Source organism: Phacochoerus africanus, unplaced genomic scaffold (assembly GCF_016906955.1).
Source record: "Phacochoerus africanus isolate WHEZ1 unplaced genomic scaffold, ROS_Pafr_v1 Scaffold_116, whole genome shotgun sequence".
In the NCBI taxonomy this organism is placed as follows: Eukaryota; Metazoa; Chordata; class Mammalia; order Artiodactyla; family Suidae; genus Phacochoerus; species Phacochoerus africanus.
Window position 1 is genome coordinate 34282 of NW_025927309.1, and position 15490 is coordinate 49771.

The 15490-nt window shown below is 54.2% G+C and overlaps 1 protein-coding gene across 1 annotated transcript; it reads right to left on the reverse strand.

The window, feature by feature from the left end:
- Positions 1–3457: 3457 nt before the first annotated feature.
- On the reverse strand, positions 3458–10469 carry LOC125119091 (NUT family member 2G-like; the record flags this gene model as incomplete). Its single annotated transcript, XM_047765940.1, is given in 11 exon segments — positions 3458–3578; positions 3704–3831; positions 4221–4337; positions 4789–5084; positions 5520–5692; positions 6702–6830; positions 7780–7888; positions 7891–8109; positions 8255–8473; positions 8792–8880; positions 10423–10469. Coding segments are annotated over 11 exon segments (1647 nt in total), but the record flags the coding sequence as incomplete, so codon positions are not given.
- Between the last annotated feature and the right edge of the window lie 5021 nt (positions 10470–15490).

Genomic DNA, 15490 nt, shown 5'->3' on the forward strand with positions numbered 1-15490 from the left:
ATGGCATGAGCAGAGAAGCCGTGGTCCCAAGTGGGCACTGGCTACAACCAGAAGGCTGACATGCAGGACCCAGGCCCAGTCCCTGGGGGGGAGCAGCACGCCTGGTGGGTGAAGCTCCAGCCTCTCTCCTGCTGCCCAGGGCGGGTCTGAGCTGTGGGCGCAGCCACAAGGCTCAGAAGGCCAATGGCGGAGACACTAGGTGGTACTCCCCACCTCCGACAGCCACAATCCCTGGCTATTGGCAGTGACCGTGAAGTCCCGAGGAAGGCCAGGCTTCCAGCTGCAGGGGGTGGTCTTGAGCAAGTCAGACCTGCCCTCTCTCTTCTTCAGCAAGCAACATTTTCCTCACGCCCTGTTGCTTCCGCCCAACCCATGCGGTTGCCAGCCTGTCGTTTTCAACCATCATCCAAAGCACTTCCTGAAAGAAAGGGCATCCTAACCCCAACTGACTAAGAAGCACCTCTTGAAAATAAGCAAGTCGCCCCTAACACAAGACTCTTAGCGCCTTCCATGGACCATCCTTGATAGCTCCTGCATGCTGCTGAGTAGTAAAATGTTGGTGACCAAGAACTCCTCCAACGACTGGTGTGCTAGCAATAGCTTCTGTGAAAGCAGGAAGCTCCTCCCCCTCAGGCAGAGGAGGTCAGGAGACCATAGGTGATGGCCCTGTGCTCTGCTCCCCGTTTCAAGCCCTTTGGATCCCTGCCATCTGAGGAAGGAAGGCAGTGCCTGGGAAACTACCATGGTTCCTGATGCATCTGGCAAGAGGTCACCTGTGAGCCAGAGGGCCGGAATCCTCCCTGGAACACACTGCCCCGTGCCCACCACTCAACAATGCCCTCCCAACAAGGCACATTGGCTGCACAGTTGTAATAGCTGGACAGTTCAGGTATGCTGTCTGTGACTTGGACAAAGGTGACTCTTTGCCTTGTTCTTGGAGGCACATGGCATTGGAAAGGGAGAACCCAGACCAGGTGGCCCAAAGCCTAAGTCAAATGGGTTTCTTCAGCCAATGCTTTGATTCCACCTTGAGGAGTTTGGAGATGAGCCTTTCCCTGGTGTCAGAGGGTAAGCTTCCCCTTGGTGTCTATCACAGACAAAGGGTGTCCAGCCCCTGGCTCCGTCTCACACAAGCTGCACCAATCCAGCCCCTGAAATTGGGAGCCTCCTTTACCCACCCTAGGGATGGTGGCCATTTCTGTGATTCTGTGAATGCAGCATCCATTAAACCACTCTTTCCTTATTGGAGGGATGCATGGATGGATGGATGGATTCTTTGATTGTCATTGTAGGGCCCCACCTGCAGCATGTGGAAGTTCCCAGACTAGGGGTCGAATCAGAGCTGGCACTGCTGGCCTATGCTACAGCCACAGCAATGCCAGATCCAAGCCACATCTGTGACCTACACCACAGCTCGTGGCAATCCTGGATTCTTTAACCCGCTGAACAAGGCCAGGGATCAAACCCACACACTCATGGATACCAATCAGATTCTTCATCTGCTGAGCCATAATGGGATCTCCCTAAAATATTATTTGGTTATGGTCTCTACAACTTTCATGTCTTCAAATTCTATTGCGTTCTTTTCTTTTCCCTTTTGATTCGGCTGCATTGGGACCTATGGGCTTTTTCCAGGCCAGGGGTTGAATCGGAGCTGCAGCGGCTGGCCTATGGCACAGCCACAGCAATACAGGATCTGAGGCATGTCTCACACCTACACCACAGCTGACAGCAATGCCAGAACATTAACCCAGTAAGTTAGGATCCTTACAGCCGAGCCATGACAGGAACTCCTGCTATTTCATTTCTTCATGGATTGAAGAACGTGAGTGAATTCCTCACTTCCAGTGTGCCTGCACCTTAGCATTAATCCTAGACTTTTTGGTGGCTTGGGGGTGTTTTTATTTTATTTTATTTTATTTTATTTTATTTTATTTTATTTTATTTTTTGGCTGCCATTTGTGGCAAATGGAAGTTCGCAGGGACAAGCCTAGATCCTTAACCCTCTTCCCCACAATCAGAAAATTATCACTGGTCATTTAAAGTCCTAAGTCTTCGTGTATCAAAAGCTACCTGGGGGTGGATGCCAGTGGGCTGGTGAGGTTGGGACCGCTGAGCTCCACATGATGTAAGACTCCACCCCAGCCATTAAGTGGCCATGAAATTCCAGTCACTCCTTCCCCCTTCCTTTTGTCCTCGTTGGGACTAAGAGGCAGCTGCCTCCACCAATTGGCACATTGCAATAATGCCACTGAGATGATAGGATGCCCCCCCACCCACCCACAAGGCAGTGAAGCAGAAAGTCCGTCCCTATAGCCAAGCCTTTTCCTCTCTGGCCAGGCCACCCCCACAGGACACCCTGGATGAGTGGAGGATCACCTCAGCCTGTCATCTGGCCACTTCAGAGAGGCAGAGAGAAACTCCCTAAAGGTAAGGGCTGTCTCCAGCCTCCATTCTCAGAACTGGTGAGTGTCCAGAGGGCTGAATGGTACAAAAGCAGCTCTCCATCCCCAGAGTGTTCAGGGATGCAGAGAACGGAACAGATGCCCCAGAAGCCCCCCTAGCCCAGCAGGCTTGAGAGACAGGGATGGTGAGGCTGTCCCTGGGGATACTGAGAGCTGTGTACTCCCAGGAGCTGCCTGGGCATCCTTGTCTCTGTGGTGGAAAGGCTTAGTGATTCACCTGTGGATCCAGACTGCCTGGGATCTCACACATGCTTCGTTCCTCTGGGGTCCCCTCTCTGTCCTCTGAGGACCCCTCTCTGAGGACACAGACACATGCAGGACGACAGTGGACCAAGTGTATTTCACAACAAAACTATTTTATCCATATTTTACATACCCTGTGGCAAAGGAGCTACTGTGCCCACCCACACACACCCAGACCCAAGTCCCCACCACCTAACCCCACCCAACCCCACCCCCCTCCTGGCCCTGGTCATTCTGTCCTTCCTCCCCGCCCCTATGTCAGCCAGGATGGTTGCTGGGACCTGGAGGAGCCCAAGGCTTCCATGGGGGCTGCCCTGTTGGGCTGGCCCACTGTTCCCTCCTGGCTGCAGTGCCACTTCCTCCTCCTCCCTGTGACAGATGGGTCACACCTGCTCGTTTGGGGCTCTGAAGGGCCAACCAGCCCCAGAGCCAGGGCGGGCCTCCCAGAGCCTCGCAGGTCAGCCCTAGGCCTGGGCAGCTTCTCAGCAGCGGCCGGGCCTCCACACAGAGCCCGCTTCCTAGACTTGGCAGCTGCCGGGGGGCCTGGGCTGAGGCCCATTCTCTGGGGAAAGGGGGCCTGGGAAGCTTGCTGGGCCCCCAGCCCCCCAGGGCAGACAAGACCCGAGGCAGGGACAGGGCTCTGTGGCCGCCCCCAGGGCAGCAGGCTGTGGTGAAGGCCCAAGAGGAAGGCCAGGCTGGGGAGCTCCTCCTCATCCTCACTGAACCCTTGACCCGGCCCTGGGGCTCCGCTAGGCGGAGAGGCCTCCCTGAGAACCTTTTTGGCCCTGGGTCCTGATGGAGGGCCCGAGCGCTTTGTGCCCTGGCGAGGAAAGGGCTGTGCAGTTCCAGACTGAGGGGACTCCTGATGTCCTGGAGAGGGCACAGGGCCTTTGTGCCTGAACAGGCCCCTGTCTGTCTGGCGGTGCCTTAGATGGCCGTGGAAATCCATCTGGGGTGTACAGGTTTCATCTCTGGCCCCGGGCTGTGGGCCTTGCTCGTTCCTCTGGGCATCTTGGCCGGCAGCAGACTCGGAAGGGCTTGAGTCCAGCTGGGGTGCCCTGTGATTGGGGGTGGCCGGCACCCCGTCCTCCTCCTTCGAGGCCAGGGCTCGTTTCTGCACCAGCTGGCGGGAGGGAGGTGGACAGTGACCGCTCTGCACCCTCCAGGGAGAGCCGGGGGTTGTGGGCAGGGGGAGGTGAGATGGGACTCACATCCCGATACAGACCCTGTGGCACTCCTGCCTTCCTCCTGGACCTTCCCCCCAGAAGGGTCCCTGCCCCCTCCCCGGCTCCCCTCCTCCTCTTCCATTCATCCTGCCCTGCACCCACCTGGGCAGCCTCCCTGGTGCAGGGCCTCTCAGTCAGGGGAGGGAGGGGCAGAGCCTTCAGGGCCTCCTGCTCTGGGTCCCTCCTCTGCCCTGGCTGACCTGGGTCCTTGCCTCCTGGATTTCCTGGGTCACCTGGGCTCCCCCCTGCCCCAGTCTCCCTGAGTGTCGCTCCCTCCCCCGGCCACCTCTTCAGGGGAGAGTCCTTCCTCCTGCTCCAGCTCCTCAGCCAGGGCCGAGAGATCCAGCTCTGGTTCTGGGGAAAGCAATTCTGCCAGGAATCGGGGGTGAATGACCGCCTCCACCTGGGACAGAAGGAAGAGGCTGTGAGCATCCTCGGCAGGAGGGACCCGGGAGGCAGGAAGACGTGTGGGGGAAAGTGAAAAGCAGAGACCGATCCAGAGTCCCCTTCACAAAGGGGGAGCTTTCAAACTGTCATGGGAATTGTCTACACTCACAAAAACACACACACACTCAGAAGCAGTTGCACGTGCAGACACGTGCACAAAAGCTCAAACACACATGCACAGAAACAGTCACAAAGGCGTACAGAGAGGGACACACATGTGCAAACATATACATCCACATATACACATCCTATGCACATAGGTACACTCAGACACCCAGGATCACACGCAGATCTCAGGATCAAGGAACAGAGCATAAATCCCATTGTCCTGGGCCAAAGCCAGAACTAGGGTGCCAAGAGGACCTCTCCTTGGAATCCTATAGACCCAGACTGCAGGCCCAGCCCACCTTGGTGACAAAGTCCTCCTGGGAACACAGCTTGTCAATGTAGCTGAGGAGTTCCGGGTCCGGGAAGGTGCCGTCCTCGTCCTGCGCCAGGTCATTTCCCTCCTCTCCACATTCCGCATCTGACTCCCCCGTGGCTGAGGGCCCAGGACCCACCAGTGCCTCCATGATGTCCCCACACTCTCTCACAGCCTCAGGGGGGCTCTCCTTGAGGGCCTTGTTCTCCAGCGGCTGCCGGGATCTGCGTGGCCTTGGGCGTGTGGGCTGGACCCTGGGGCCGTGTTTCCTTGGAGCACAGGCTGAGGCAGAGCAGGAGGAAGGGAAGGTGAGGGGATCCAGCACCCAGAAGCTGACCCCGGAGCAGGTAGAGGGGAGGGCAGTGTTGGGGGTGGGGGGGCCATGGACATGGGTGTGGGCGGGGTCAGGGCCAGCCAGAGCCTCGTGCTTGGTGGGAGGCCAGAGAAAAGGAGGACCCTCTAAAAGTCATGTGCGAGGATGTGTGGAACCTCAAATGACCAGGGGTCTCCCCACCAGCACACATGTTAGGCAGATTGCACAGGGGCCCCTTAGACAGGGAGGAGGGTGATCAGTTTCCAAACGGGCCACATTCATACCCCAGAGGGAGAGAGGGCCGCTGAGACCCCCCTCAGGGGCTGTTCTTGTTGAAAGGTCAATGCCCCCTTGAGGGAAAAGGACCAGCCTGGGGACAGTGGCCATTCCTAGGCCCCTAGTACCTTTGCCTTGACCTCCAGTGGGAAGGTGGTTAACTGGCCGAGTGCCCAGTTTGCGGGATGTGGGTTCCTGAGGAGCCGGCTTTGGTGGAGCTGGAGGAGGCATGCCCTGCACCCCCTTCGTGCATGACAAGTTCTCCATCCGGATCTCATCCTCTGCCTCAAATTCCATGAACCTGGGGGATGTTGAGGGACAGGCCACAGTGAGAAAAAGGCCTGGGCTCTGGAGCCCACCCAGGGCAGCAGGACTGAGGGGGTGAGGAGAGGGTGTCCTTGGGGCTGTCAGGGCCCTGTGAGGTGCTGTCCCAGCAGGGAGCCGCTCTGGGGCAGGTACAAGATCTGGGCCACCTCCTGCCTCGCCAGCCCTGGAGATGGAAGGCGTGGCCCAGCAGAGACCCAGGTTACTGTGTTGAACCAGGCCTAGGGGACCCATGGTGGTTTGGGGGGACCCTGCTCATGGCCCCCCAGACCTTGCCTGAGCCAAACAATGGAGACAGCCAGCGGCCTGGTCAGGCGTGTGTCCCCACAGGGCCCTTTGCCTGAACCCAGAACCCGGGGCTGGGCGTGAGAGTCCGGGAAAACACACGTGAGACAGGGCCCAGCACAGGCTGGAGAGGGGATACTAAACTTAGAGGAGCGGTGTCACTTGCCTCTGCGTGGTGCTCCTTTGGTTTTGTTTAGAAACTAGGGGGTTCACGTGCAGAAATCACAGGGAGGGCCAGAGACCCATGGGCTTCCCCAAGGATGCCCAGTTGCCCATTCCAGCCACCGTTGATGAGGAGAGGCATACCACATGCTAGGTCAGTGGCTGCCAGGCACCCAGCATGAAGGGGTGCCAGGCTGCCGGGTGGAGACCACACCCCTGCACAGCCCCTTGTGCCTGCAGGTGGCCACCTCCTGGGCTGCCAGGGTTCCCAAGGCCATCCTGAGGCCTCCCCATGTCAGCATCAGGGTAGGGCAGAGCTCCTGGGACAGGCAGGGTGGAAGAGCCAAGCTCTCCAGGTGGCAGAGGGGATTCCGGAGGGTGATAGGATTCGGGGATTCAGGGAACAATAGGTGTGAGGAGCCAGCCTCCTCTTGCATCCTCTCTGATTATCACCACCACAGCCAGATCCTGCCCTGGGGTCTCCCCATCACCCACCACCCACCCCACCATGTAGCCCACGCCCCCGGACACTGACTCACTTTGCTGCCATTTCATAAAAGGGCATCCTCTCAAAGTTGCTCGTGTGCTGCCATTCCTGCGTGGCCCGCCGCATTCCCTCCTCCAGCGTCATGGTGGGCTTCAGGCGAGCCAGGGTGCGAAGCACTGGGCTGCAAGCCCTCAGGGTCAGTCTCCTGGTACAGCCCAGCCCCCACTGCCCAACCCCACCCAGCCCCAAGGCCTCCATGTGTCCCAACACAGTCAAACCCAGGCTCAAGAGGGTGAGAGGAGGCTGTCTGGAGAGCAAAGACAAGCCTTCCTGGTGACTGTTGCCACCGCCTCACACTCACCAGAGGATGATTGTCCACTCCCTGGCTATAGCCGGGACACTGTGGCCAGGCGGGGGGGGGGGGGGCTGCCATCTCATATAAAATGCAGCAATATCAATGAGGGAAGGCAGGTGCCAGGCTACCTGCTAACAGGTCCGAGAAGCCCAAAAGATTCTTCTGCCCGGTCCTCTGAACTCGATGGCCTAGGCCCCCTTTTCTGAGGGACCTCAGGGCTAGGAGGGAAGTTCCTGCCAGGCTCACAGCTCTAGGAGGATAGACCCTTGCCCTTAGGAGAGCTCTACCACCTCCCCTTTCTAGCCGGAATTCTTCAGGACAAGGACCAGGCATGCAGAAAGCTCTGTCCTGGGCCTGAATGTCCTAAGCCTTATCTGAAGTGATACCCACTGGCCGCCACATGCCCAGGTCCATGTTGAAAGGAGGTAGCACCAGAGAAGTAGGTCCCATTCAAACTTTGGCTCCTCACATCAGAGCAGGACCCTCTCGGGCTGCTCTTCTGCACTAAATGTTACCATGGAACTGCAGAAAGTAAGACAACTGGTCTCGCATGGTGGTGGTAGCTGAGCTAAGGCACGGAAAGGATGTCATGGACTGGACGTGTGACACATCTGGAGTGAAAACATGCCTCCTCAATAGCATGGGCACTGCTGTCAACCCTCCTCCTCCTTTCTAGGTTGAAGGATCCCTGGAAACCTAAGCGGGGAGTCCATGCCAAGTTCCTCTATATGTGAAGGCTCCAGATGAGCTAATGAGGGCCTGAGAGATCACTTACATGAGAAAGCAGGAGAGAGCTTCCGCATCAGGGCTCTGGGGCAGGTGGCTCCGGGCCAGGGACTTGAAGCGCTGCCAGCGTCGGAAGTTCTGATAGACGCTCTATGGTCACAGGCGTCCTCCCGAGGGCCCCTGTGCTGGGAGGCATGCAGGCTGCCTGCCCCAGAGGTGCCATGTGGCCATGGCCCAGAGCTCCCTGGGGGCAGGATGAAGGCCATCTGGGCAGCTGGTGGTGCAGCTTGAGGAGGAAGGCCTGGGGCCAACCCTCCCTTGCCAGCCCGAGCTGCTGCAACAGCCGGGGCGGCCACAACACTGTCCCCTGCAGGGGTTGCTATGCAAAGGGGGGCAGGACACAAGGCACCCCCTGAGGGCCCTGGAAGCATTCCTATTGAGTGGGGCCCGAGGACGCCCAAAGGCCTGAGTCTGGTGGGGCGATGCTGACCTCCCTCCTGACCAGACTGGGACCGTGATGTTGCCAATCCCTGGGGCAATGGGGCCATGGTCAGCAGGAGCCCCCCGAGGTGTCCCGGGGTGAGCTGGCTGCAACAGGGTGCTGCCGGGCAGGAGTAATGGGGCCATGGGCGGTGGCAGGGGCTGCGCCCAAGCCGGCTGGGGTTGGGAGCCAGGAGTGAGTGGAGGATAGGACCGTGAGGCCCCAGGGTGCATGACCACATCCGTGCCCAGCGGTGGAGATGCTGTGGAGAGAAAGGAAAGGGGGGAATGGAGGAGGAGAATGGGCAACTTGGACGGAAGCTCTCTGGGGACTCAGAGTGTACACCTCAGCGGGAGAGGGCATTTGGACAGAGGAACCTGTGTGTTGTGCAGATGCCTTGGAGGGACTTTCATGGTCTGACTTCCGGTTGAGAATGACTTCCCTGGTGACCTTGATGCCTCACACCAAGTTCCCTGGCCCTGCCTACCAAGAAGCGCTCAGCTCAGCAGCAGTGATTGGAGAGCCTCCCGGAGGAGCTTCCTGGCACCTCGCCCTCACAGGCTGTCCCCACGTCCTGGACCTGAGAGGCCATCTACTCTGAGCATGCCCCTCAGCAAGGTCACTAGCAGGTAGGGGCCTTCTCCAAGGTCCTTCCGGGCACCGTAAGGCCTTTGATGGACCGGCACTGTCTAAAGTCTTGGGGCCTCACTTCCTCCTCAACCCTTCCTTTCTCGATGCTCAGCACACATCTGTTCGGTCTTTCTTTCCTGACCTCACAAAACAAATCTCAAAGGCTGAGAAGATCAGTCTGCACACAGAAACCTTAGACAAACACAGAAACCCCCACCAAGCATGCACCTGCCTCTCAGAACCACTCAGAGTGGACACTTCACAGCGGCTAAGTTGTGCCACCCCATCCCGACGGCCCTGAATCACTCCCACCATGCAGTTCTGTTCCTCAGAGAGAAGTCTGAGAAGTAGGTGTGTGTCCCCTGCATTCCTGTCATTGCCCATCCAGGGTTGGCCGCAGAAGATGAGCACGGGCCCAGGGTGGCTCACATTACATGGGTCATGGGAGTACAGGCTGCCTGTGGTCCTTCCCCTTCCAGCTCCCAATAATGGAAAGTGAAGACAAACTGAGAATCAGGCAGGAGTCAGGTGCCATTGTGAGAAAACTGTCTGTCCAGGAGAAGGAGGGTACATACCACGATGCACCTAATTAGTCTCCACAGGTGTCCTAGGAGGTTTCAGAGTAGCAGACTAGATCATCTTCCTGCTTCTGCGCTACACCGCTTCCCCCTGCCACCCGCGCCCCCCCCCCCGCCCCCGCATTACAAAGGAAGCCGCCTTCATAGGCATTCCACCTGAACCAACAACTCTCCTCATGTGGTCCATGCCCTTGAAGTAGTGACTTGAAATAGGAACACACTCTTCATCTCAAAGTCAGGCCTCAGCTTCTGCCGTGAGATACCTGACACGATGAGCAATGTCTGAAGAGATGTATTTCCACAAAAGGGAAACCAATACAGAACAACTCAGGAACACGAGTCCTAGCTTGGGTGAAGTCACATGGCTGCCCATCCCTTGTGGCATCCAAGGCCACAGTTCCCTGACCTGAGAAGTGAGTTCTGGGCTGGATGGAGGGAAAAGTCCTGGGCGGTGGCAGCGAGAGTCACATCCTGCCCAGCTCAGAGAGGACACTTTAATGAGCATGTGGCCACAGACAACACCCCCTGGCACTGAATCGTTTTCTGACTATACCCTCTCATTCCACGCCCCCATTAGACAGAGTATGCTCCAGCTCAAATCCCTTAGAGAGATCTGGTGAGGCGAGCTTCAGATGCCTAAGGACCTCGAGGCAGGGCTAGGCTTTCCCCGTGACCCTCCCGGTGCCAGCAACAGGACACTGGCTACACACACGTTCCAAGCGGCTTGTCTCCCTTCTAGAAACTGCCACCTGCCTGCTGCCATCCTGCCTCCCCAACCAGAGCAAGTCCTCTTTATCCGCCTCCAAGCTGTTGTCCTCCCCAGGACAGGCTCAGGTTTCTGCAGGTCCCCAGGCTCCCCGGGTGAGATGTCCCTGGGGTGTAGTGCTCTCTCCTTCCTCTCCTTCAGTCCAACTCCGTGTCCACAGTGAAGGGTCCCAACGGAAACCCAGGGATTTGAGGGAGGCACTTTCTCTCAGAAAACAGCCCCCGTCTAGAGGCTTACCTCCTCCTGAAGCCATTCCCACAGGCGTGGGCCCGGACCACCACGGGCTGGCGGCCTCAACGTGAACAGTCAAGGGCAGGACCCAGCGAGTGACCTGCTCCAGCAGACGCTCAGGATGCAAGTAAAGGAGCCCAAGTTTGAATCTCAACAGTAGAACGTGGGCCTCGAGACATTCTGCAGTGGGGGAGGGGCCGAGGGCAGGTGAGCCTGGGTGGGGGTGGGGTACCATTCCATGCTGGCCTCTGCAGGTAGGCAAGAACCAGACGTTTCTTCCGCCTTATGCAGTGGCCAGACAATTGTTGAGCGCCTCTTTGGGCAATGTATGGGTTGGTTTTCAGAGTCACAGCACCAAGGTTTGTCTGGATGTTCCCTTTCACTTCTTTATCCATCAACCTAGTTGTTGTCCCTCAACCCGCTCTGCTTCCGTCCTGGCTCTTGACTTACATCCCCAGAGGCTAGACTTTCTGAACAAAATTCGCCATTTATCGTCTGATAAACACTTGGGTATTCATGGCCGCCTGGAACACAATGTTTAAAATTTGGCTTCTCTCAGCAGACCCACCATTTGTGATTGGTGTATGTCCATGTTTCCTAAAGAAGCGGTCCTTGTGTGGCAACCAGCATCCAGCAGGACCCACCTTACTCACGTTCCTGTGTGCTGGAAAGGCCCAGTCCATCCAAAAAGCCGTTGCACAGCCCACGTGTCCAAGACCAGAGCACTCTGACTTGTTTCCCATATTACGACATTGCTGGTAAGTACTGTATGTTTTACCTTTTAAATGATTTAATGTCACATTTTCAACAATCATCCCTTCTCCGGGATCACAATCCACTTGTGCAAAATAGAATATGCAGTGTTGAGTCCTCCTCCCCACCTCTTTCCCCTGTCCACTCAGTCCTCTTTCCAAACGGAAATCAGTGTTACCTGTTTCATTGAAATCTTTTCAGAGACAGTTTGGGCAAGGAAAATTGAATGCAATCCGTTTGCCTTTTCAAGAAGTATTGCTTTGTCTCTGGTTGAAAATTAAAATGTGCGCAGGGAACTGCATCTTGGACTTGTGATGGAAAATGTTGCAGGATAGTGAGAAAATGATTATATGTGTATAATATAAATACATATATATACACATCTATATATATGTATCTATATATTTATACATATATATATATCTATATATACATATCTATGTATAGATATATATATGTACACACCTCTGTCTGTATGACAGGGTCCTTTTGCTGTACAGCCAAAATAGACAAAGCATTGTAAATCAACTACAATGGAAAACATAACATATTATAAGATCAAAGAGTTCATCTTGCAAAAAAGGAAAAAAGGAAAACAGAAAATTAAATCATGTCCCAGTATATCTGAGTATCTTTACTTTGGTTGCCTTCATACTGATATCGTGGCTCCTCTGTTACTGGACTAGTTTTTGTCACGGGAGTTTCTACATCCTCTTGAAATTCAAAGTACTGAAAGGGCAGAGTGGTCAAGGACAGGCAATAACAATAGTAAATGTCCAGCTCCATTTGAATTTTTCATTTCCCATACACAGTGCCTGCATTTAGCCTGAACTGTGTCCCGTGCAACATTTTGGACATATCTTTACTGCAAGTACTTTCCCTACTTATCTGAAATTTACCTTTCCCTCAGAATCTGCATGTATCTGGCAAGACTAGCCAAAAAGGGTAACATATTAGGCTATTAGGAGTGGGCAGTTCTTGAGAGGATGAGAGCTTGGAGTAGAGACTGAAAGGTGCATTTTGGTCCAACCCAAAATGAAATGGCAAAGGGACCCAAAATCTGCAGGCTCTTTGGATGAAATGGAAATGGAAGAGCCAGGGTATACTATTGAGTGTTTGTGCTTCGTGGGGTTAAGGACAGAAGTAAGGGACAAGAAGACAAAATCTTCTCTTTCCTTCTGTGAAAGAACTGGGATGTCCTAGAGATGTGGGGGGCGGGGGGGTTCCCTTCTTTTTATTGCTTTCTCCTTTTGGGGCCGCACCTGCTGCCTATGGAAGTTCCTAGGCTAGGAGTCACATCGGGCCTGCAACTGCAGGCCTATGCCACAGCCAGAGCAATGTGGGATCCAAGCTGTGTCTGGGACCTACAGCGCAGCTCACGGCAACCCCGGATCCTTATTCTACTGAAGGAGGCTGGGATCGAGCATGCATCCTCATGGATACTGGGCAGGTTGATGTCTGCTGAGCCACAGTGGGAGCTGCTGGCTTTTGCAGGTGTTAAAAAATCCACTGCCCGTGAAGTGGGTGTGGCCCTTGACTCAGTGCCAGCATTTTATCCACCAATGTCCAATCTCCACGTGTACAAACCCACTCCCGTCGACGTCCTAGCCTGCAAGCCCTGCTTAAAAGCTGGTGCATTTCCTGTCTGCATCCCATGCCCTTGCTCTTTAGAATCGAGGCTCATCATTGCCTATGGTCCTGTCTGCATGGGACTCACGGTAGCATCCCTTACACAGCAAAACGGAAACACAAATGAAACAAAGTTCTCTGAATCTTATTTTCACATTGGGAGTTAAGGTCAGCTTATCACGATGCAAACGATAGGAATGAGTATTTGTGTTTTGTGTGGTGAGAAGCGAGGACTCAGGAACTTGTCAAGGGAGGTGAGGGCTGGAAACCTACTAGGACTGCAACCAAATCTCTTGGGAGGCAAGAGTCCCTCTCTGCTGTGGCAGAACTACAATTCCTCCTGATGTTAGGGTGTTGGGGAAGGAAAGAGAGGTTTCAAGGACTGTTCCACCTTGAGAAAAAGACTTGTGTGGGTGCTTCAGAAGCTTCTTGCCCCTTGCAAAGGAAAATGGACTCAAAAGAGGGTGAGAAGCTGAGGTGAGAGTATTTCATGCAATGCCATGGTGAGCTTTGTATCAAGAAACTCTTGATGGGGCATTGCAAAAATAAACACCTTGGGAGTATTGCTCTGTATCTGAGCTTTTATAATGAAGAAACATTTCAAGGGTTTTCAAACAAGAACTTCATATGAGAAGATTGCTGAGGCAAGCATTGTACCCAGGCATTCAAGAAGGGCGGGCGTCCTTGTTGCTTCCTCCCCTTCTTCAGCCATTCACGCAATTAGTTGCAAGAGTCTCACGTATAGCTCAGACGTAGTATGTGTGAGGGGTTTTTTGTTTGGTTTTGAATTCTTTTTTCCCCAATACAGTTTTTTTTTTTCTACTGCACAGCATGGTGACCCAGGTACGCATGCATGTACACATTCTATTTTCTCACAGGCACATGCTCCATCATAAGTGACTAGGCAGAGTTCCCAGTGCTACACAGCAGGATCTCATTGCTAATCCATTCCAAAGGCAATCATTTGCATCTACCAACCCACCCCACTCCCTCCCCAGATGTCATATTGGAATGAGTCATCTCAGGGGCACGGATACAAACATTGCCTTGTGGAAACACAATGCTCCCGATTCTGCAGTCTTTTTCTTTTTCTTTTTCCTTTTTTTTTTTTTTTTTGTTTGTCTTTTGAGGGCTGCACCTTCGGCACATGGCACTTCCCAGGCTAGAGGTCCAATCAGAGCTGTGGCCCCTGGCCTATGCCAGAGCCACAGCAATGCCAGATCCGAGCCATGTCTGCAACCTACACCACAGCTCACATCAACACCCGATCCTTAACCCACTGAGCCAGGCCAGGGATGGAACCTGCAACCTCATGGTTCCTAGTCAGATTTGGTTGCACTGCACCATGACACAAACTCATTCTTTTTTCTGTTTTCTCTTTTTTTTTTATACTACATCAAAATCCTACATCCCTACATCCCAGAGGCAGAGATTATCTAATTAGCTACACTGTAGTTAGGGAAACCAGTCATGGAAGTGGGTATCTCAACGTCCTTTGGACCATGTCCTCTGATTGTTCCTGCAGAGCGCTTTGGGGCAGGCATTGAAAACTGAGGAGAAACATCTCTGCAAATGGATCTCTAGCATCAGAAGACAGTGAATCTTCCACTCCCGCATGGAAATTTAAAGGCCCCGAGAGATACCAGGTTTGTGTCTTGTGGACTTTTCAAGTCTGTGCCCTTGGGAGCTCTTCGTGTTGTTAGATGTAAGGGGCTTCAGCGGTATCCTGTTGAGTAAGAAGTGCTCTGATGTTGCAGCTGACCAGAAAAGGGATCAGATGGTTCCGGTTTCTTTGGTGAGCATTACAATGTCAGGTCAGTACGGTGAATCTGCTCCTACATACTGTTTGTTGGATTGTCAACTGAAACTCTATGAAGTAGTCCAAAAAGTAGGGAGGGAGAGTAATATTGTTCCCAGAGTACCTGCTGTGTTGCGATTGGCCAAGAGGGTCCAGTTTAGCTCACCAGTATAACCAAAACCTTACAAAGGAAACACCTGTGCATCAACCTTTGTTGCAAAACCTCCGTGTATTAAAGAAATACATGACGAATAAACATTCGAGTAGAACAGATGCATTTGCAAAATTCTCTAGGCATGGCGACAGGAGCAACATCTCTGAAGAGAGTTTCCCAGGTCTAGAATTCCTTGCTAGAGTGGTTCTTTAATGGATCCATCCAATTTGCTAGGGAAAAGAACCTTCTGTTTCTAGAGAAGAAAAAAAAAAAAAAACAGTATACAAAACCCAAGGTACTGCAGCCCGAAGGGCATGAATGTACTTGGCCCAATTTGAGGATTCTGTGCTTAGGCTGGATCTCTCCAAACTTTTATGCGGATCCTATCTAAATGCATGGGTTTCACATATGCAATGTGAACGTGGGGGCTCATCTCCCAAGAGATAGGTTTTAAGAAGAGATGGCCACAGAAGTTCCCAGGGAGAAGAGAGCAAATGCAAATCCTCCATTACAGTCCTCTCTGGTAGTGAGCTCCTGGGCCAGCTCTTCCCATGCCCCCTGCCTGCACACATGCACGTGTCCACTGCTGACTGGGCCGTCGTGCACAGAGACTACCGTCCTCCAGCGGCTCCTAGTGTCTGTTGAGGTGGGTCCGCTGGGGAAGCCAGTAGCGCACCAGGGAGCACAGAGGGCGGTTTCCCAACAGGGGAGCCGCCTGGGGGGGCGGGGCCAGTCGTGGC